Source organism: Ostrea edulis, chromosome 2 (assembly GCF_947568905.1).
Source record: "Ostrea edulis chromosome 2, xbOstEdul1.1, whole genome shotgun sequence".
NCBI classification, from domain to species: Eukaryota; Metazoa; Mollusca; class Bivalvia; order Ostreida; family Ostreidae; genus Ostrea; species Ostrea edulis.
This window is the reverse complement of record NC_079165.1, coordinates 45,646,834-45,671,053: the sequence shown is the minus strand read 5'-3', so window position 1 is coordinate 45,671,053 and position 24,220 is coordinate 45,646,834. Positions and strand designations below refer to the sequence as shown.

Here is a 24,220-nt window from a genome sequence, read left to right as displayed (position 1 = left end):
CTATATGACCAATAGAGCCCCACCCTAACACAAGAACCCCTGCCCCAGGGGCCATGAATTTCACAATTTTGGTAGAGGGCTCAACGCTCATTATAATTATGCCCACAGTTTGGCTTCTTGATGTCCAGGAGTAAAGAAGAAGATTTTTTAAAATTACACTCATTTTGATGGTTTTTGCCCCACCCCTCAGGCCCCAGGGGGGCAGGGACCACGAATTTCACAATTTTTGTTCCCCTCCACCCACAGATGCTATATGCCAAAATTGGTTGAAATTGGTTCAGGGGTTTCAGAGAAGAAGCTGAAAATGTTCAAATGTTAACGCACGACGACGGACAAAAACAGATAGCAATAGGTCACCTGAATGATTCAGGTGACCTAAAGAGTTGTGCCAAACACTAGAAACTATCAAATTGTGTTCAGAATTAACTTATAAATTGATAAAATCTGCTTCAAATGAAATTTTTACTAGTATATTTAACCTATGTAAACAAAAACATGGCATGAGCCTTGTTTACATAACAAAGAATTGTGAGCTCTGTATTTCCCATGTACTTTGATATCCGACATTAAAATTTTTGCTGACCATTAGCAATACCTAAGTTAAGTACTCTAAACATTACAAATGGAAAAATAAAATTTGAAAAATTTCCATTTCAAATAGTATCCATGGGCCCTTAAATTATATGAATCTCGCTCTATAAAAAATATAGAGAACTAGAATTAATTCAGTCCACAATATTTCACAATCAAAAATTTATACGCAAAGTAAGCCTAAGTTATTAGTCAAAAATAAATTAAGCTACTTTTGTCATGTTTAGTTGAAATTGTCCAAGTGATTCTAGAGATGAAATCTAAACACTTTGTAAAATTCACAAAGACGATGTGATAGACAAATTTTGATCAGAAAAGCATGTTTTAGCTTATGTCTCAGATGAGCTAAAAAGAGAATACACTGGCTTACTTTGCTAATGTAGATTTTCCACTTCCTGGGAGTCCTCTCAAAACAATCAACATTATAGCACCAGTGGTAATCTTTTCCTTTACTCTTTCTATCTCCTTCTCATTTAACTCTGTGGAAGATTTGCTACTCCTCTGAACAGGCAGTACTCCCCCTGGTGGTAGAAAGGGTGGACCTCCTCTTGGTTCAGGAAAATTGGGAAACTGCATCCAACGTTGCCTTCCCCTTGGCGGGGGACCCCTTCCTCCTCTAGGCAACCAAGGTGGGTGTAATGGCATTGCAAATGGAGCTCTTGGTTGTCGAAACCCTGGTACAAACTGATCAGGAATTCGAGGTTGTGGAATGGGCATTGCTCCATCCACTGGAGGTTTTCCCATTTTTGGCATCACAAAATAAGGTTGCCAGCTTTCTGTCTGCTCATCAGCTTGTTCAATATCATCTTCTTTCTGCAATCTTGGAACAAATTCTTTTGCAGTGACAGAGAGTTCGAATGATACAACTGGTAACTGCATTTCTGTGGACTTTGGCCGCTCTATTGCTTCATCGCTTTCTACATTTAACAGATCACAACTGTCTTGTGAAGCATTTGCAAGCTCTTTTGACTGGTTTGAAGTATCTTTGATTTGACTCCCTCCATTCAGATTGCCACTTGTCCCTTCCTTTAATAAACTGTCGATATCAAAGTCTCCGGAGTCATGTCTTGAATTGAAGGCACTTTTATTTGCAAATGAATATCTTGATGTCCCAGGTGTAGAGGACGGAAGAAAGTTAGACATGTAGCTACTTTCATGAACATCTAGACTCTGCTTTCTTCTTTCATATCCAGTTTGTGGCCACAAACAAGATACAGGTGCTGCACTTTTGCCCATTGAGGGGGATATTTGAGTTGATATTTGAGTTGATAACTGTTTTGCACCGAAGACATTAAATTTTTCTTCCCTTGGAGTTGGTATCCCATTGTCCACAGAAGTAGTCAAATTGAGAGCACCAGCAAGAATTGAATGTCCAATGCCCTCAGAAAATTGTGGCACTATGGATGGAGTAGATACTTTCTTTGAAGATGAATTAAAATCCAGTTCTTCTTCAAAATTGTCATCAATATCATCTAAAGAATTATGTGAAGACTGTAATTTGGATGATTTTTTAGGAGTGAGTTGTGATGAATGTAGTTCTATATCATCACTGCTGTTAAAATCATGAAATGATGGGAAGCTATCGCCAAGAACCTCATGATATTTATCGCCAGGTTTTTTTCGTCCTAATCGAGAGTCTGAAAATCCAGAGTTTGTAATTCGTTTTAAACTTTTAACATTTTTCTCAACTTTGGATTGTTCCAATGGACTTGTATAGTTGCCAGGTGATAGAGAATTATCTCTAGATTTTCTGTTTAGCTTTTCACCAATTACACCTACATGCCTTGGGCTAGTTTCTAATGAGGTTTTAATACCAGCTGATGTTCCCAAATTATACAATGATGAGTTTGCCGATTGAATGTATTCATTATCTTGACTACATTTATTGTCAAATTTAAAACTGTTTGAAGACTTGACTTTTTGTGGACTCATAAGTGGAGATTTATTATCTGACCATTGTGCGTCTGCACGAGTTGGAGTTTTTTCTCTCGTTGATGAATGTGGTCTTTCAGACTTCTGTGGTGAGCCCAGTGCTGGAAATTCTGAGGGCATAAGATTTTGTGTTGACTGTTGTTGGGAAGACTTATTCTTCTTATCAAGACACAAGACATCTCTGGCTATTTCTGCTAACTTGCTATTTTTCTTGGTTGCATCAATCGGGCTTCCACACATGTTGCACAATGTATCAATGGCTTTTTCCACTGGAAAAGAACATAATATCATGTGATATAAATATATAATATGACACTATATGATCCATATGTATAGTAGGTGATTACAGGAATTTTCCTACAGCTTGCAAGGGAAGCATTTTTCATTGTTTGGAAGCCTGATCTGGCCAAAAATTTCATAATTTTGGTAGAGGCTTCTCTCTTTATCCTTACTATTTATTTATTCAGTATCCACTCAGTTTAATGTTCAATAGTTAAGGAAACATTTTTAAGGAGGAATAACACACCTGAGAAATCTGAGGAAAGTAGAGGATGCACAATGATGTTTGAAATTGAAAAGTTTCAAATTTACATATAATACTTAGTTAGGCCAAAAAAATTCTGTGTTTCTGGTAACCCAACCAATACTACTTTTGATCCCCCGACCCTAATTTCTTGAACAGGTCAGCAAAGAAAAAAAAAAACATTCTTAAATTTTTGGGTTTTCCGGCATCAGTTTTGTCTTTAAAGGAACTTTAATCATTCAGCAAAGTGGAGGTTAAATTCTATACAAAACAAATCGCCAGTAAATAAATGCCAGTTAAATATTAATCCAAGATTTCTCTGACTCTTACCACCCCTTTTATATTGTGACATGTGAGTGCAAATTTCATGCGACTTTGGGCCTACGGATTCTTGGGAATGTGACCAAAACTAAAAATTCAAGCTACTATATGAAATTCATTCTGACCTGGATTTCTTGAAGAAGAAAAAAAAAACTAAAACAAAAACTTGTACTTAATCAAATCTGAGATTTTACTAAAATTTTGACTTCTCAAATAAAAAAAAGCTCAAAACTAAAGTTCGAGATTTTTTTTTAATCCATTATGTGTAAATATAGATGATAATTGGATGTTTTGTAAGTGATAACCACTTTTCCAAATTGTGGCATTGAAATTGGCTGCCACTGATGTGCTAAAAAAGTAAAACAGGGTGACAGACAACTGTGTGATGTGTTCTGTCAATAACATCCTTCAAATTGAATCATTTCAAAAAATGACCAAGGGAAAGCAGAAGGATGTGTAATTCATACAATTATCTACATTACAATTAACGTCCCAGGGGGTGGGGGGAGGGTGTAGGTTAGAATGCAACATATAGGCTACACATATATAGATCTAGTCTAGAGTTGTTTAGTAATTCAAAGAATTGCAATAAAGTGACAGTTTTCTAAAAAAAAAACTTAGCTGAAACAGTCATATTAATCCTGACATATGTAAATAAAGGACTCAATTTCGTTCATAATGAAAAACCAGTCAAATTCCAAATATTTTGTGATTTCAATGGACGAATGTTTCATCTACAATATAAAAAGCAACTCACGAATATTACCTGTTAATAAATTGACATTTATATTATTTTACTTTAACTAAATGCAAAACTACATGGAAAGATCATGCAAAGGTGGTTTCTATTTTAATTGCTAAATAACCCATTAACCCCCACCCCCAGCTACTCACAAGCACACAAAGTACTCATGACTTAAAATCATATAAATTTCAATAGCAATATATCTCAAGAAAAATTTGTGGTATACAATGTAGTCAGTATTTTTGGGCAGATTATAATGCATGCACATTTACTTTTGTCCATCAGTACATTTCTTTTCTTGCCAATACTCTGTAAATTCATGCTTTTAGATTTCAACATATCTGCATTTTTCTCCCGTTAAGTTAGGTCAGCAGCCGGTGTGGTGCGAGTGAAAGATTTTTTTTTATGACATATCCCCCTCCCCCCAAATATGCACGACAACAAATTCAATGCCTTCCCTTTAACATGATTTCCTTCATTTTCTTAGCTTTATCATGGTAACAAATTCATGGAAATCTTTTAGAAACATCAGAAACTTCGAGCGTGGCAATGCGCTACCACAAGATCAGTATACAGTGTTTTCAAACACTTTAATGGTGAACAGGCACATGATGAAAATATGGCATCACCCATAAATGAGGTCGGAGAATTGTTTATAGGCCACAAGCCACAACAGGCATTTAAGTAAGCATAGTGGTTAAAATCCTTAATGCAACGTCCACTCAGAGCCTATAGTTACTTAGGAATGTGACAGTTTAAACAATTTTACCGAGTCAGTAACAAATCTAATTACTAAAATCTGCTCACATATTCGCTACACCAACATCTAACCAACATAGTATTAAGGTTCACAATCTGGGGATTCAAGATTTAAAGTCAACCACAGCTAATTTTGAAAGTTGAGAGAGTTTAACATCTATGTTTAGGCCAAAAAATAATATATGTGTTTCCTATTTCACTCCCCCAAAATTAGGTAGGGTAGGTAGGTAAACCATTTTATTTGAAACCTTAGTTTCTAATATATGCTTTCAATACAGGTATAAATACATTACTAATACTTTTGACACATTTTGAAGATCAATAGTAGTTGAAATGTAAATCAGAAAAACTTGAATGCAAAAAGATAAAAATTCTGGACTTTCATTTTCTTTTACATTCATGTATATCATCAATAAAATATTTAGGGTCGGCAGCAAAAAGGTAGGAAGGATTGGGAAACCGGAAACGCATATATAATTTTGGCCTTATTTGTTTTGTTTGTATATGCCATTGTGTATATATTTGAAATAGGATTTTTACAATATACTAATAAAATGTTTCAAACGATTGACACAAGATTAAATGTGATGTCATTCTAAGTGGTGCTGGTGTGGGAAAGTTTATTTCTTTTGGGACACTGATGCTGTAGAGAGGGCATAAGCAGTCATCAACTTCACCAAAGTGAGCTAAAATCACATTTTCCAATTACTGAATACTCATGCAATTCTTTTCTAAGAAGCTGCCAACATAATTTAGTGAGTTTTCCAAGAGATTCCAATACTTCTTCCTATAATGTATTTGGCTTCATCCGGAGCATAGTCGTACATGGATTTATACATTTATTAATGCATTCATTTAAGTGAAGGCGTCACTCTTATAACAAAATCAAATAGATCTGTAAACTTTTGCTTTCATGCGCATGCATCAAAACAAGTACGTCAATTTGATCTAGATCTAGATACAGCAAACCATGTAGGAACCAAACCCACATAATGAGACATTTATTTGTGTTACCCTTTATGAATTGGTTATTAAAGAATAATGACACACCATTCCATTCCAATTCCTGAAGGATAATATACACAACATCTCCATCAACCTTTCCGTCAAACATCTCTTGAACATGACGAAAAATCTGGTCGTTCACTTCCTGTTGATTTTGAAGATCTGAAAGAGGTGTTTGTGTCTTGACTAGATTAACTTCTCTAGCTTGACTTTGCCTCTTCATTTCAATCACCACTGTTACGTTACGTCTGAATTCAAAAACATCGTCATCTTTGATGACTGAAACGTATGTTTACACTACCCTCCCTCAACGTGGTCTGAATTGATGTTGACTGCGCAGATGCTATGCGCATAGAGCAGTCTCCAACTGAGTTATAATACACGCAATCTGATTTGTTGATGGGCACAACGTAAAAATATGTTAGCTGCAGTGATTTACTTACTTCGGCGGTGGTATATAATTCTCAAAAATAAAGTTACATGTACATTAATCGTACATTTCTTAAAAAGATTAGTCTGTAACCTGAAATAGAGAAATATGGCTATGTTTACAGAAAATTATTTCAGACAATTGACCAATCAAATGAGCCCTTTCGTCAGGTAATTGAAAATGTATGTAACCTCTCATATGGAGGAATAGTTGGCGCCGTTTGGTAGTATTCTTTGTTGACATCTTTAGCTAGCGTTATTTTAACGTATTTTAAGTAATTTTATATTTCATCACATATATTTTAAAAATTATATATGTAGATCGTACTTTGAAGTGTAGTGAAAAGCGATTATTACCATGCAGCAAAGATCTTGACGTTTTACAGTGTTTCTCCGTGTAAGTCTTTCAAAATGGCCGAATGCACCAGTAAATAATTTTTCGTAATAAAGTAAAAGTCATGTACTTAATTTTAGATTTTCAAAATAACATACATAAATGTTTGACATATCAAAACGTACAGTTACTAAATTTAGCAACTGCACAGTTTTTAAAAAGGAATGATCTACATTTAAAGTTTTATATAGATGTACTTGTATGGGATTATTATATACCTATTATTTTAATTATGCCTTGCCTCTATGGTGGTCAGACGGCTGCTTAGTTGGTAGAGCACTTGATTAGAGATTCAGCAAGCCTAGGTTCCAATCCTGGTCTGGTCTGTTGCATACACTCCCTTCATGTTACTTTTGGTGATGTAGAATATTGATAGATCATAGATGGGTGAAAATGGTCTGTTCGCCCTATCTACCTGTTCGCATGAGTCCTTTTGCCCAGAGTCCATTCGTCATAATTCTCGTTCACCCTATATCTCGTTCACCCTGTACCATGTTCGCAGTTCTTTTGTCATTTCTTATTTTGTTTTCTTTTTTGATATATTTTTGGCAATAGCTATGCAATACAGATACCAATTTTTATTTCTGTCCAACGAATAAATTGGCTTAAATTTTAATTTAATTCTGATTTTAATGTTTATTAAAGACGTAATTGGTTGTTGCTAATTTTAATACTGAATAACTTCTTTGTTTTTGTTTTTTAACGATTCACGCAATGTTTTGAAAACAATTAAAGAAATTGAAACATTGATAGGCCCATCATGGAGATGAACAGGGGATGAACACTGGTTTTATCTATGAAGAATATTTCGGGTCAATTAGGTCTTTAGTGTGAACGTATTCTTCTATACTGTGAACAAATGCAATGTACAGAAAAAATTAGTGAAAAATCTCAATGTTTTATATATTACATAAAAATAGTGGGAAAGGGAATTAGGGCAAACGTCATCAAGGGCAAATTGAGTTTTAGGGGGAACGAACATACAATCTGAAAATACCTGCCAACAGGTTTGGAAATTACAGCACACCTGACTGCCCAAGACTGTCTTTCTCGGGCAGGTGGGTATGAAATTTCTTAAGAGAGCCCAGTGATCGGGCTAATTTTAAAGCCAGTATACAACAATTGTCGAAAATGAGCCCTATTAGTAAATCCATTTGTTTGAAATGATAAATATCACAAAACAACTAAAAATCAGGACTGGTAAATTTTGATAAGGCTGGCAACTTTTGAGTTCAGTCAGTCTTGAGACTTGGCTCTATTTCATTGAGTTTCCAACCATGCTGCCAGGAGATCTTGGGTTGATGTCTTAAACAAAATGTGAAGACAGTTAGGAGGGAGGAATGTGACAGTCAGACAGGTTTGAACACCAATACCAGATAGCTCATATGGTAGAGCAGCTGACAAGAGTGTGAGATTTAGGAGGTCCAGATTCAAATCCTGGTCTAGTCCATTGCATTTTCTCCCTTGCTATAATTACTCCTACATCAAAATATACTACTTTTGCCATTATAAATTTGGATCCATCGCAATGTCTTAATTTAGCGATATAACTTTAATCATCAAGTTATTAATAGATTTATTTAGCTTATTTGATATATATATATTTAAACTAGAGACAAGGTTTCACTTTGATTAAAGTATTATTATTAAAAGGAATTGCCATCAACAAGTTCTTCAAAGTGTCTTTAAGAACTGACAGTGAAAAAAAGTTCAAATGTTTTAGGCTATATTCAGTAATCATTGTGTTTACAAACTATCATTTTGCATTTTGAATATACCAATTGAGACCAATTATGGTAAATAAAATGTTCATTTTACAATGCTTCAGCACTGTCACATATAATTAGTCAAACTGTATTAAAAGACATAACATGCATAGTCACATTTAATCATGAGGTATTCTCGATAGAAAAATATATAGGAAAAAAACATAAAACTATGTAATAGATACATTTAATACTTTGTACGTAATTTACTTATGGACTGGCTGGTTTACAGCAGGACTTGCAGACTCTCTGTGTAGTTGGTCCTGTAGTCAACTTTGAATCCTTTGGCTAATTTTTTACATTTTGATAGAGCTTTGGTGAGCATTGTGGTTGAAAATAACAGGTGGGACCTGATGCATAGGAGAACTAAAGCATCCACTGCAACAATGTATGCTTTATTTAAATAGTTAATTATGAATTGCTTGCATGTGAATAAATTTATAGGATTTTAAAGATTGAATGGTGCATATAGCTTACATAATATAATTATTTGATATATAGTGAAATTTACAATTTACAGATTTTCCTTATAAAATGCAACAATGACAAGTGTTGGGGGTAAAAAGGTGTTCTATCCATCTGGTTGCAAGGAAGTCAACGAAGAACTGGGGAAAGATGAACTGGTCAGGAGACTCAAGGTATGTTTGTCTCATTTACTGTTAAATAAGCAAACTTTAAAGTATTAGTTTTGTGAGTAAGTCAATGATTGTTTTCAATGAAAAGAAGCAAAGTGTCTTAAAAGAGGGTGGCTTTTATGCTCACCTGAGTTGTAAGAAGATCAAGTGAGTTTTTCTGAACAAAATTTGTCTGTAAAATTTTTGCTTGTAATTTTCATATTTTGTACTTCTTATAAGAATTTCTGCCACAAACCATCCTTGGGTGATTCGGATTTGTTTAAATTCAGGATAATGCTCTCCTAAGTGCGGTGTTTTAAAAATCAGATGAGGTATAGAAACCACATAGAAAAAATAATGTGGTTTTTGTTTTCCAACCTACCCCATGTTTCAATTCCCGACTTTAATTTTTTAGCTCACCTGAACCAAAGGCTCAAAATGTGGGCTTTTCTAATCGAAATTTGTCCGTCATCTGGTGTCTGCGTAAACTTGTCACATTTTCATCTCCAGAACCACTGGGCCATTTTCAACCAAACTTGGCACAAAGCATCCTTGGGTGAAGGGGATTCAAGTTTCTTCAAATGAATGGACATGCTCCCTTCAAACGGGAGATAATCACAAAAAAGCAAAAATAGGGTGGAGTCATATAAAAATCTTCCCAAGAACCACTGGGCCAGAAAAGCTGAAATTTACATGAACGCTTCCAGATATAGAGGAGATTCAAGTTTATTTAAATCATGACCACACACACACACACACACACACACCCCTCGTTGGGGTATGTTTGGGGCACAGTAGAGGATCAAAGTTTTAAATGTGAAGGTATAGGGAACCAAACATGGCACAAAGCATCCTTAGATGAAATTTGTTAATATGAAAGGCCATACCCATCTGCAAGGGCAATTGATAATTAATGAATTTGTAGCCAAGTTTAATGATTAATTATCGTTACCTTTGAAAAGTTTTTTCTGAACCAACCTGCTGGTTGAATAATGGTAGTTTTGCTCTAGCTTGTTTATTGCTTGGAACTGCTGCTCAGGTGAGCGATATGGCTCAAGGGCCACTTGTATACTGAATATTCCTATAGTAGGAGTTTTGGGTCCTTTGAATGATTTTTAAAATTTTATGCACACAAGTCTTGAGCTTTGGAAAATGTGATGCATTGTACTCAGGTGACCATTAAGGCCCCAGGGCCTCTTGTTAAGCACAGTACATACTTGTTGAAATTGTTAAATTTTCATGCTAGAAATAGTGATTATGTTAATTTTGTATGTGTTGAAATGTCTTGAGCAATTGCATTTTAATATGACTGTACGCAAATTTCTTGTACAATAACCCTAAATTCACAAATTTGGTATCTTTGGGGGGAAGAAAGATTAATATATAATACTGAATCGTGCTAAATACTGTAAAATAACAAAGTTGTTGCTAATTCAGACTTGTTCTTCTTCTTATCCACTTTTCAAATAGCTCCTTGCCAGGGCTTTTCAAGACATGGGTCAGGATGACAATGAGCAGTACAGTGGCTTGGCTTTATATCTAGCATCAGATTATTTCATGGACCATCAAAGTAAAGATGTGCGCCTGCTAGTGGCGTGTTGTATTGCGGATGTGTTCAGGATATTTGCACCAGATGCACCTTACTCTGAACCTGCCCAACTCAAGGTAACCATTTGGCAGATTGATTTTAAAGGGACTGATTCACTTTTTGAAAGAATATTTTTCATTTTTTGGTGTTAAACATTGAAAATATAACTTGTTTAAGGTTGCTCACTACACCTTAATAAAGTTTGCCAATGCAGTACAAAATTATTTAATCATGGAAGATATGATATGTACAGTGGAACCCCGTTATTACGTTCCCCCTTTAATACGTTAGTCCGCATATTACGTTGGAATTTCAAAGCACAAAACCATTTCTTAACAAACCTATATAAAATAGACCTCGTTATTACGTTGTCCTAAGATGCCGGGACTCGGTATTACGTTGTAAAAATTTCGACAAAAACGTAATAAATCCCTAATTATTCCATGGTGATTCTCAAAATGATAAGCCATTCACACCTTGACTGCCTGAGGCAGTCACCACTAAATTTCCTGGTCTGTTTGGGGATTAGAGACGCTTGACTGATCACACTTCAATAGATCTAGCGACATCAATACAGGTGAATACCCTGTATCGAAGCCAGTGATAAACAATTAAGTAATGTTTATTTAGATATTGTACTCTATGAAATTTACTTCATTTTTCATGTTTTGATAATCAAAGAAATAATTTCTCAACCACCTGCGTGTTCCGCATAGTGTGATTACCTTCGCTATTAAAATTCTATTTACGGACAGCTTTGGTACCAAACATGAAAGACAAGATTTATCGTAGCAATGTTAAAACCGCTTGGGTAACTTCTTGGACATAGGTGACTAAAGGTGTTCAATTAAAAAATTGTCCGTTGTTTGGACATGCAGCTTGGGTGTTCGTAAATCTCATCCTTACATACATACACCAATCAAACTGTCCTGTGTTATCGGCCGATTCTTGCACGGCATTTACCTCAGTGAATATTCTAAAATCCCTTGATGCGCACGTGATTTTAGTGCCATCATTTAGCGTTGTAAATGAAATCTTTGTGCATCATTATATTTTTTTTTATGTGGATTGCGCTTAAATTGTTCTCCGTGTTTATCGTTGGTGAGAAAAGTGTGTAAGTGTTCGGTATCGTGTGCGTTTTGTGTGTCTATAGTTTTGTTGTTTTTTGGGTGGGATTTTTTTTTATTGTGTTGTGTAATTAGAGAACTTAATAAAACCAATGTTTTGTTATTTCTTTTAATACGAATGTTGAATACGAACCGGAACGAGTTATTGAGAGAAATTTACATGAACGCATTGTTTTAAAGTTGAACAAAATGGCGGTCCAAACGAATGCAGAAAAAGCAACGTTTATCAAAACATCCTTATGTATCCTACACCAGAAATAAAGAAAAGGGATAAAAACTTGAAGAATTACGGACATTAAAGATAAGATGTTAATAAAACAAAGTATCAGAGTCTTTTAAACAAAGAAACAGTAAAGATATATTCACACACCCCTTCACGGAGTACCAACGGATGATATACAATTTCCAAATGATATTTTTAACGGATTTCACTGGGATCGTTTATTGTGTTGCCCCCGGTATTACGTATTTTATCGTGACAAAATGGAAAACGTAATAACGAGATTCCACTGTAATATTTACATATGTAAATGGGAAAAAATATGCAATTTTGGAGGTTAAAAAAACTTGATTGTCAAAAATTTATTTCAATGAATAACGCAAAAGACAGAAGGATTTGAACTCTGGATCTACGGGTCAGTAACCTGATACCTTATCCACTGAACTACACAGATACACAAGCGAATCGATCGATTCAAGTAATTTCACAAACCATTTAAATCGTCATCTGACATAGTGTCATAAAAGGATATTGTGAACTACCTTAAAGTTGACAACCAAAATTTAGACCTTGATGCAAGGATAAGGGCAATATTTTAGCTTTAACTCTGTGTAATATAAACAAGATGCGAACTTTGATTATGTTTACAAACAAATTATTGAATTTTGTAATTTGAAGCAACCTGATTTTGCACAGACACAAATTTAACTTTTAATGGTGCATTGTACCTAAAGAATACTTTAAATGTGATATATATCATAAACTTGATTCATAACCATGCATTTTCAAAACTTTGTAAACAATAACATACCCCAGTCTTTGTTTACACAACAAATAGACTCTCTAATAGGCTTCTGTTAAAATGTATAACTTCAACTTTTTTTGTGAAAACCTTTAAAGCATATCAGACAGTACACTTTGATCATTAAATTGAAAAAAATAAAATAATGGGGGGGGGGGGGGATTGTGAATCAACCCCTTTAAGATCAATTTGACCATTTCTGAGATCAACACGTAGCCAATGAGGAGTAATTTATTTCTGTATCTTGTTTAGTTTTAAAAAAAATTACCAGTAACTGAAATGTTGTGTTCTAAGGATAACTAAAGAAAGAAAAACAATCCAATCAATACAGATAGGATTTAAATTTTTGGTATCCATTGCAGCATTGTTTTCATATACTGGATGGGAATGGTATTGATACCAATTGAATTGGGGAAATAGCATCAAAATAAAACAAATTGAGAATTTTCTTTCATGCCAAGAAATGGCATTTGTTTCCAAATGAACACTGAATATACCATATTTTAAAGAATAGACAAGCATTCATTGTTTACAATTTTGCAAGTTAGTGCCATTTTATTTACCTCTACTATATTCAAGAGAATGTAAAACAAAACTAAGAAAAGAGCCCTAGACTTGGCAGCTTGTTACTGGGCATTTTTATGCCCCCGAGATTGAAGATGGGCATATTGTTTCTGTCCTGTCTGTCATTCTGTAATTCTTTAATTGCGTCATTCTGTAATTCCGTCATTCTGTCTTAAACTTTAAACTTACTAATATTGGGTACCAAAATTTTTTACCCTGTGACCTTGACCTTGGGGTTTGACTTACTTTTTTGAAAATTTTAACCTTGCTAATAACTTTTGAACAGTAAGTGCTAGAGTGTTGATATTTTATATGAGTATACCTTGTGACAAGACCTTTCTGTGGGTACCAACATTTTTTACCCTGTGACCTTGACCTTGGAGTTTTACCTATTTGTAAACTTTAACCTTGCTAACAACTTTTGAACAGTAAGTGCTAGAGTTTTGATATTTCACATGAGACTCAGTATTCCTTGTGACAAGACTTTTCCGTGGATACCAAAATATTTGACCCTGTGGCCCTGACCTTGGAGTTTGACCTACTTTTAAAAAAATTGACATTGGTCATAACTTCTAAATGGTAAATAATAGAGCTTTCATATTGCACATGAGCGTTTCTTGTGACAAGATCTTTCTACTAGTACCAAGGTATTTGTCCTTGTGACATTGGCCATCTTTGAAATCGGCCATTATCGGGGGCATTTGTGTTTCACAAACACATCTTGTTTAGCCTCAGAATTGGGAATAATCTATAGTATTGGAATGGTACCATTTATTTACTCGTATATCTCTGAATGAGCTAAGGGCTATTCCAGAAATAAATACATGGGGGGGTCGGGAGGCACCTTTTGTATATACCAAGCACCCATAAAAAAAAAAAAAAAAAATTACCCCATGACCCATCAAATTAATAAACTCATTTTACAATGACCCATCTAATAAAAAAAAAAAACTAACCAGACCCACCACAAAAATATTTTTAAAAATGAAAACGGTACAAATCTCGCAAGGTTTTCGGGACAAACATTCTAGTCAATGACGCGGTAATGCCTGTGCGACATTGTATCACAGTAGTTCTGAAGAAACGATGTCACATCAACAATCAAAGGCATCTATGGCGGGAATGTTGGAAAGACTGGGAGTCCAAACGATGCTATTATCATAAAATGGGTATGGATATGTTTTTCCACGAATCGTTCGTCTTCTAATGGAGCCCGCGCCCGGAGGCCTCTATATCACCATCACACCGATCTGACTGATAAATATAACGCGTCGGTACCCTCGTATAAATCAACTAAGGTTTGCCTATTTTTATTAGAAAACGGAATACCTATTGGTTTCAAAATATTCCCAAAATCGATGCACTGTAAACTGTAATAATCTACAGAACAGAGTTCGCCGCCATCACGTCCAAAGGGACCTTACTAAACGCACCTCTAATTTGAAGAGTGCCGTAATGGAAAGTTATGCGCTGCAAAGAGCGACAACTCGAATAGTTCTATGTTACTTCCGATTTCGAAAGCAGCATTTCGAAAGTACGTTTTCAATTTTCCCTCCGACATTTTGTAACCAACACGACAAGAGCGACAATAAAAATATTCTGAAAACTCAACACCCACGTGGCACAAAATAAAACAATAGAAACTACCCACTACACATAATAAATACTTTTTTAACAGTCCAACCACGGACCAATTAAAATATGAAAAAATACGACCACCCACACAAAAAAATATCGTTTGCCGCCCGACCCCCCCATTTTATCATTTCTGGAACAGCCCTAAGCTAAGTATACGTAACTGTGTGTAGTCACTCAGTTGACAGCGAGACAAACTTTTTATCTTAGTCGTAAGATTTTTTATGAAATGGCCACCTGATGTCTTTCATATAGAGTATGTGACAAAATGTTCTCGGGTGTTATGATACCATAACTGAATGCTTATATCTTTCATATAGAGTGTGCGACAAAATGTTTTCGGGTGTTATGATACCATAATGGAATGCTTATATCCTTTTTATATCCTTTTCAAGGAAATCTTCTTGTTCCTCATCAAGCAGTTACGAGGATTGGAAGACCCTGATGCACCATCTTTCAAAAGATATTTCTATTTATTAGAGGTAATATGAATGACATGCTAGAATGCTAAAATAAAGTATATCACTTATGTCTAAGGAATAGCAACATGCTTTTGCTCTGAAATGTATTTCAAGAGTATGAGAGTTGTCAAAACCATCGGTCAACTCCAACTTAGCAGGTCCTACATCGGTCAACTCCAACTTAGCAGGTCCTGCATCGGTCAACTCCAGCTTAGGAGGTCCTGTTATATGCAATTATTAACTTACTTTATGTAACATTAATTCCATTCTTGATGAAAAGCATCTGATACATTATGTGACATGATTTATGATGTAAAAGAGTGGCACAATTTATTCAAATGATGCAATTCAACCTAATCTCTCCCATTTGTAGAATTTGGCCTGGGTGAAGTCGTTCAATATTTGTATAGAACTTGAGGATAGCCAAGAGATTTTTTGTAGCCTCTTCCAGTTAATGTTTTCGATAATCAGGTATGTATCAAAGAATTTCAGATGTTAATACAAGTAAACTTCGGTCTCACAAACACCAATATGTCGAATACCACGGATGCCTCAAAGTGAGTTTTACTAAATTCATGATTTTGAAAAACCCTGGTATCTCAAACACGGAAATCTTGAATACCTGGCTTATCTTGAAGTAAATTTACTGTCCCAAGTGCTAACAACACATGCGTTATCTCGAAGTCCCAAGAAGTTTCTTACTTCATTGAATTCACACCTGAAGTATACAATCATCCAGTTATGCAAATTTTACAGTCTGTTGGATGTTTCTGTTAAGTCAAGCGTAGGCTTCATGGGACCATTGCCGATAATCACTTCTTATTAGCTCCAAGCTGTTGATATGGTAGCTTTATTTAATTATGCAGACTGGATATTTGGAGGTGATAATGAAATATACACTTATACGTAAGATGACACGATAATTAAACAAGCAGCTTGGGGACAATATACTAAAATAGGAATTTTAATTTTGTCGTAATACACGCCTACACATGCTATTATAGATCAAAGTAAACACTGAACACATCAAAGTGATATCAAGAAATTAAACAATCAGACTTTATGATTTAATATAAATATCAGCACCAAAATTCATAATCTTCAGTACCAATGTTTGTGCTTTGGACAGTGAATCACAGTGAGCTAGTGCTTTTATCTATTGAATTGTCTGACATTTTATCAGATGTAGTGCTTAGAAGACTATACATGTACTTGTTTTGAACAGTAGCTTAATTCATCATTCATTATAACTGTAGTGATTTTGTTTACGTTTATTATTAATAGCAATTTCAATATATTACTATAGAACGATATTTTCCATCTTGGTCATTATCACAATGATCGGTTTATCATTTACTAAGCATAACACAAATCCGGGTATCAGAAGTACTGAACGTGATAACGGTGATTATCGCTATGATAAACGACCGAAATTCGCACAGGGGCTAAGCCCGTTTTGGGCCCGAACTCTGTGATACCATAAATATAGAAAGGGGTCTAACTCTGACACAGATAAAAAACTAACCACTCGCTTCAAATGCCTAAAAAATCTTAAACTAGGTAAGCTATGCGTAGTTTGTCGTTTTCCTTGCATAGATTAATGTTTTAACTACTTGCATGCCAAATCTCAAGTCACTGGTTCTTAAAATAACAAAGATATACGTCATCGTTCTCTCGATTTCACTTCTTTATTTTCACTAGGACATTTACCGGTCCAGGTCACGGAGTCGTTTCTCGCGTATGACAGCAGCGAAATTCAGACTAGTATGAAAGATTTCGGACCTGTCAATTAAAATTTCACATCAATTATACGCTACTTACTTCCTCATATTTTAATAATGTTCTTTGTGTAGACGTTACATGACTCATTTTTCCTCAGCAGCATCAACTGTTGACAAGAGCTGCCGTTTTAATGAACGCACTAAATACCCGATAGACTTAAAATCTCAAATACCTTAAAACTGATCAAAACATTATTCTTGTGATATTGCACTTAGAGAAGAAAATTGAACATTATTTCTTTGCTTTTTTAATGTTTTGTTTTTGTTTATTCTATTTCATTTAGATTATTATCACCCATTTTCCCCTTCTTTAAAGTTTTAGACATTTCGGGTATTTAGTGTATTCATTAAAATGGCAGATCTTGTCAACAGTTGATGCTGCTGAGGAAAAATAAGTCGTGTAACGTCTACACGAAGAACATTATTAAAATATGAGGAAGTAAGTAGCGTATAATTGATGTGAAATTTTAATTGACAGGTCCGAAATCTTCCATACTAGTCTTAATTTTGCTGCTGTCATAGGCGAGAAACGACTCCGTGACCTGGACCGGTAAATGTCCTAGTGAAAATAAACAAGTGAAATCGAGAGAACGATGACGTATATCTTTGTTATTTTAAGAACCAGTGACTTGAGATTTGGCATGCAAGTAGTTAAAACATTAATCTATACAAGGAAAACGACAAACTACGCATAGCTTACCTAGTTTAAGATTTTTAAGGCATTTGAAGCGAGTGGTTAGTTTTTTATCTGTGTCAGAGTTAGACCCCTTTCTATATTTATGGTATCACAGAGTTCGGGCCCAAAACGGGCTTAGCCCCTGTGGAAATTCGTAAAATGTAACTTGCAGTATCAAATAAATTCATAGATATACTAGATAACTACAAATGCAAACATATTTTTAAAAAAATAATCCCTTACTTCAAACTAAAACTTATACCACTTAAGGTGTGTTTATCTGTCAAATAGAACAGAAACATTACACAAAATTGGTGTAGAATTCAATAACTTTGATTTCTTGAATCCTCGGATATCTGGAAGTTTTTCTTCAGTCCTAACAAGTTCGAGATATCAAAGTTTACCTGTATTTGATATTGTATTGAAATGATTGTAACAATTTTTAAGGTACTAAATACAATACAATGTACAAAGTAAAGACTAATCAATCGTTATTTTATTACAGTGAGAAGCACTCGAACAAGGTGAGGAACTTCATATTAGACATGATGTCACCGCTGATCACAGAGGCTGATGCTGTCTCTCAGGAACTGCTGGATATCATCCTTATTAACATCATTGAACCATACAAGGTGAGAATCGGGTCATTATTGAATGTATCTGACCAATTAGTGATAATCATTATAATCCTTATAAACTAGGGGTGTAGTAATATACACGATACAGAGCTCGTTCTGATAATAAGCCATTAAGTTGGGATCGACATTAAATGTGATTGTCTACAACATTAGATTTAATTGTTCATAAAACATTGCTAGATCATGTCTGATAGCTAGTAAAAGTGAATTTCATGGAACAAATTGGCTGGCTAATACTTGTAAGCTCTACTCATCTGTAAGTGCAACTACTGGTAGAACAAAATTATTTGTTCATTTATTTGAAACCATCACCACAAACTAAACTGCACAGATAAGATGGACAATGGTGACATTTCTGCTCATCTAGAAACTGCAATGTCAACAATATATCAGCAACAGTAAATTTGACAATGTACTTTTTTAAAAATCTGAAAAGAACGGTTTTATGGATGTCTACTAATTGGATATTTTAGAATACTGTGAAACATATTGATTAAAGAGCTTTTTTCTGCTAATGAAATTTTACAAAATTACGAACATTAGATTTTGATATCGCTCAGTTTGTGCTGTGGAAAGTGCAATCTTACATATTAATCGACATGCAACACTTTGGATTTATTTAGTGGTTTTGTTGTGTGATGCATGTACATTGATGACCGTTAAGGCCTAAGGACCTCTTGTCTGTAGAGAATTTCTTCTAGAATATATTATATTTCAGACACAGAAAAGGGTAGCATATCAGCTTGCCAAAGATTTGTTAATAGGAACCAGTAATGCTATAGAACCGTTTATCCAAACTGTGAGTATTTCTTTCATGCTGCATGTACATGTATTTTATTAATAAGGGTTTTAAAACTGTTATGGAAAACAATGACACATTTACACTATTTTTGTTGAAACATCCTAATAAGAACTAATTCATCCACAATTTGATTTACGTGTTTTTCTAGTTCTTTAACAATGCCTTGATGTTGGGGAAAACTTCAGAGAGTGAGATGTCAGACAGGCTGTATGATCTCATCTATGAACTAAACCAAATATCTCCAAATGTTTTACTCTCTGTTTTACCACAACTGGAATTTAAACTGAAGGTAAGGCCTCAAAAACTCAATAAGCTGGTTCTGAGTCACTGGAATTAAAACTGAAGGGTAAGGCCTCAAAAACTCAATAAGGTGGTTCTCAGTCACTGGAATTTAAACTGAAGGGTAAGGCCTCAAAAACTCAATAAGCTGGTTCTCAGTCACTGGAATTTAAACTGAAGGGTAAGGCCTCAAAAACTCAAGAAGCTGGTTCTCAGTCCAATCCTTTTTTACTTACAAGATGTACAATATCTCAGAAAATTTGGTTGCAAAATTGTAATTAGTCTTATTATTGAGAAAACTACTTCCCATTTTAATAGATTCCTGATCTGATGTAAAGCAATGGTTGTTCTACTAAATACTGTATAATTAAATGCCCAGGACTTCTAACTTGGGATGGGGGTGTACATTCATAACATGCATGACATGTACATGTGACTTGAATTAAATTTGCCAACATAAAATGATATTGGTTACATCATCACGGTAACAATGTAAGAATGAATACTAATTAATATAATCCAGCTGTTGTGTATTGATGCCATAATTTTTGTGTTGGTCTTTTATGTGTGTGCAGGGATTAAAATTAACCCTTTAGATCAAGAAGCCTAGCAGGCTAACAATCTTTCAAAATTTCATAGCCCATAATGATATTTACTAGCCCAATTGAAAGAGTATCACCCCCAGGAGAAAGTGTCCCATATTAATAACAGAAAGTCATTTATACTGTGTAAATGTAGGACCCAAACATGCCATTTATAATTTTGTTATTTGTTAATTTTTCAGATTGTGTAGATATTCATTATGTGAATCATCATAATATTCATAAATCAATACATAACCAAAGAAATTTTTTTTGATGAGAAATTGTTTATTGTTGACATTGTAACCAGAGGGTCAGTGCTTAGTCACCTCTACCAGTATTTATAATGTAGGTACTTTGATTGAGCAGGCAACCATTAATTTGTTAGACATCCACACAATTTCTGGTGTTTTCAAAGAAGTTTTATTATGACTGCATGGCACCTTTCACACAATCTTATATGAATCTAATTCAAGATTTTTATTTGCACAACCCAGCACCAGTGCAGTTGTAGTAAAAGCTATGAAACACAACTGTCCTTAATTTTTTATGGAGATTATGAAAATCTAATGACACACATCTACTTACCTCATCAGAATACTAATTTTTCAATGTTCTGAATGATTGAATCTCAAGGCTGAAATGTTAGAAAATCCTATGAACATGATAGAGGTCTGTGCTGTTTACCCCGAGTCCATAAATGGGCCTGAAGTGGAATACTCTCTTTTTCAAAACAGGAAACAGTATAGAAGTCATATTTGCCAAATATGAACCTTGGATAGGAGCAATTTCATTTATGACATGATTTTTGTCTCCGAAATGTTTTTTTTTTTTTTAAACATGGTTTTACAAATATGTTTTTACTTTAAAGTATTCAATTATAGAGGATATATCTTTTTTAATGCTTTTTCATTGATTTGTATTAAAGTGCAGGAATAAATTTTTATATTCATCTGTGATTTAAAGAATTCTTGAATATCAATTGGTGACATAGAATTTCTTATTATGAACAACAATTGAATGTGAATGTTTTATACAGAGAAGCATTTTCCATGAATTTAATTTTTTTTAACTTTAAAAACAAGTAATAAAACTTCTTGAATTTATGTCTCCCCATTTCTGGGGGGGGGCGAGGTCATTGTTTTTGTATTCGTTTAAATTTTATAGCAATTATCATTAACTCAAAATAATATTTTTCGATTTTTCCAGTAACTTTTTCTGGTTTATAACCACTTAATGGTATTCAAACAACAATGCTGAAGTACATGTACATATGCTTGGAAATGCTGTATGTTTTATATTTTACAAATTTAAGTACTGTACAAAGTTTAGGCTAGGTAAAATGTAGTTGATTTCATCTTCTAGTTGATTGCTTCTAATGTGATGATATACATATGTTTCAGAGTAATGTAGAGTCTGAAAGGAAGAAAGTAACAAAGCTGCTTGCAAAGATGTTTGCTGACCAAGGGTCAGCCCTTGCTGACCAAAACAAAGCTCTCTGGAACTGTTTTCTAGGAAGGTGTGGCATTATCTTCTCACAGACCCTTTTCTGATAGAATTTTGTCCACAAAATCCTATCAAATTTAGAAATCTTTTTATATGACATAAAAATTTGATATTTGACACTTTTAACATGGTTATAGTTACACTACAGGGATGTCTGAAACTTGAAATACTTCAACAACAAATTATAAATGTTACTTTCTTTCTCAAATATTGATTAGGAATATTTTGTCAAAATTTGGAAAGATATGATTATTTACTTATTTGGCAGAAGAAAAAAGTCTGTCTGAATATTGTTAAATCGTTGTGTAAAGAATGTTTAGTGTTCATATTGTAGCTCTGGTCCCATTTTCCCTCCTGTCTCAATCCTCTAGTGCATGTACATAGCGAAAGTGTTACTTCACAAAGATATAGATGCACATTATATCCTTAAAATGCACTAAATTTATATTGTATTTAAATATGAAAAGATGCTTTAAAAAATTCATTGTGCCAAATAAGAATGTATACAGAATGGAAAAACTGATGATTGTACATGTATTTGTTCTTATATTTGTAGGTTTAATGACATTAGCATTCTGGTAAGGCAGAAATGTGTGTCACAATCCCAGTTTTTCTTGCAATATCATCCTGAACTTTTCAAAGATATTGTAGAGCAACTGAAAGTTCGCCAGCATGACCCAGAGGAAACCGTGAGGATGGAAGTAGTGAATGTTATTTTGACTGTTGCTAAGAATGACTTTACAGTGTGCACAGAAGAACTGCTGAGCTTCATAAGGGAGAGAACTTTAGACAAAAAGGTCAGTTTCAGTGAAGATTTTCTGCGCAAAAAACATTTATGATGAAATATAAACTTTCTAAGTTTTTTTTACAAAGCTTCGAAGTGTTCTGAGTAGAACTGTTGTTTTAGTTTCAGATCCGCCAAGCTGCACTACTTGGCCTTGGACAGTTGTACAAAAGATTTGTTTTAGCTGAAGAGTATGACAAAGTAAATGTTGACAAAATATCCTGGGTCAAAGACAAAGTCTTTCATGCCTACTACCAGAGTAATAATGAAGATAGGTGAGATTTTTAGGACACTTTAGTGACATATGCAGTCTGTGTTTTGCATAGCATATTAACATTTGAACATTTTGAACTCTGGTACTATTAGATCAATTTTCGTACACCTACATGTATCATAGATGGGTGGTATTGGTATTTTGGTGTGGTGCAGTGAGTCTCTCCGACAACATCTTGTGGGTCAGATGAAACATTAGGATCATCAAACTAAATACATGTTCCCAATGATTAGAGGAAGAATTCTATTTTTTGCAAGGTCAAACTTACAGGCAGAAAACAAGATAAAATCAGCACTAATAAGGCTAAGGTGATGTTTCCTCGGCAAAGCTTTTATTCTTTTGTCACAGATGTGTATTTTTGTTTTTATTTAATCTTTCACGTATTCTGTTTCATTTTATACATACATGTACATGTAGATATCTATCTTGCAAACCCTTTAGCATCTAATGTAAATAATCTTGCCGCTGAAACTCTCACCAGGGCATAGATTGCTATTTTGTCTTATTTCACTTCCATTTGAGGTTCACTGATTTGTGTATTGTTTATGTTAGTACTGGTACAATTTTCTTTGGGGGGAAATGTGATTGCACAATGCTTATTCACTGAAACAAGATTAAGGCTGTTTAAATTGGAAACAGTATGACCTGTCAAGTATACAAACGTAAAGTTGTTGAGGAAGACAAAGATGCAATATGAAAAAAAAAATCAGAAGAAGGAATATATTGAGAATTGGAAAGAGGGGTGGGAGTGGCTCAAGTTTGATGAAATGACATGCAGGATTTGCATTGACAATGCTAGTAGCACAGGTGAGAGAGCAATGAATTTATAGATTTAGCCAATGGAAGTTTTGCATACAACCGAGTAAAGGAGCGAATGTAGTAGTTATTGGCCATATTGAGAGGAAAAAACCCAGTGAGTGTAGTCATCACTAGGAAAAACAGGCACAAACATACGATAAATATTCTCGGCAGCATCAGATTGGCTTACTTTGTATCCTGGTCAGTCTGAATTTTTTACAACTTTGGTTACATGAATTATGAGCCAATCACTGATTAAAAAGTTTGAAATGTAGTTTTGAGGCCACAATTTTGCTATAGAGATACATTCGATGAAGTGATTGTTTCTTGATTACAAAAAACCTCTGTAACACCCATTTGCTGCACTCATTGCACCATCAACACACAACACTTCTTTTATAAATTGTCCATTAATGATTTGTATCATGCTTGAGTGACAATCAAGGCTCATGGGCCTTTTGTCTTTAAAAAAATATTTTAAGTAGAATTATAGTAATTTCTAACATTTCAGACTTCTGGTTGAGCGTGTTTTCAATACATGCTTGGTCCAATATAATGCTGAAGTGTCTGAAAGAATGAAACGACTGTATTTGTTGTATGCCACAATAGATGATCATGCTGTGAG

The 24,220-nt window shown here is 34.4% G+C and overlaps 2 protein-coding genes across 7 annotated transcripts in view; one reads left to right on the top strand and one right to left on the bottom strand.

The window, feature by feature from the left end:
• Nucleotides 1–6,238, bottom strand: part of LOC125681483 (NEDD4-binding protein 2-like) — a 42,670-nt gene extending 36,432 nt beyond the window's left edge. For both annotated transcript variants that reach the window (XM_056154188.1, XM_056154189.1), the window contains exons 1-2: nucleotides 5,922–6,238; nucleotides 962–2,792 (exon numbers count right to left, since the gene is read on the bottom strand). In XM_056154188.1, coding sequence (XP_056010163.1) covers nucleotides 962–2,792; nucleotides 5,922–6,099 — 2,009 coding nt within the window. In that variant the 5' untranslated portion in view covers nucleotides 6,100–6,238. The remainder of the gene's footprint in view (nucleotides 1–961; nucleotides 2,793–5,921) is intronic.
• Nucleotides 6,239–6,483: 245 nt separating this feature from the next.
• Nucleotides 6,484–24,220, top strand: part of LOC125681484 (sister chromatid cohesion protein PDS5 homolog B-like) — a 43,862-nt gene continuing 26,125 nt past the window's right edge. For 2 of the 5 annotated variants that reach the window (XM_048921617.2, XM_048921618.2), the window contains exons 1-12: nucleotides 6,484–6,702; nucleotides 8,986–9,103; nucleotides 10,550–10,744; nucleotides 15,411–15,497; nucleotides 15,850–15,947; nucleotides 18,439–18,565; nucleotides 19,290–19,370; nucleotides 19,522–19,662; nucleotides 21,637–21,752; nucleotides 22,296–22,536; nucleotides 22,647–22,798; nucleotides 24,107–24,220. In XM_048921617.2, coding sequence (XP_048777574.1) covers nucleotides 9,008–9,103; nucleotides 10,550–10,744; nucleotides 15,411–15,497; nucleotides 15,850–15,947; nucleotides 18,439–18,565; nucleotides 19,290–19,370; nucleotides 19,522–19,662; nucleotides 21,637–21,752; nucleotides 22,296–22,536; nucleotides 22,647–22,798; nucleotides 24,107–24,220 — 1,448 coding nt within the window. In that variant the 5' untranslated portion in view covers nucleotides 6,484–6,702; nucleotides 8,986–9,007. The remainder of the gene's footprint in view (nucleotides 6,703–8,985; nucleotides 9,104–10,549; nucleotides 10,745–15,410; nucleotides 15,498–15,849; nucleotides 15,948–18,438; nucleotides 18,566–19,289; nucleotides 19,371–19,521; nucleotides 19,663–21,636; nucleotides 21,753–22,295; nucleotides 22,537–22,646; nucleotides 22,799–24,106) is intronic. The other 3 variants (XM_048921613.2, XM_048921614.2, XM_048921615.2) reach the window with 3 other exon arrangements.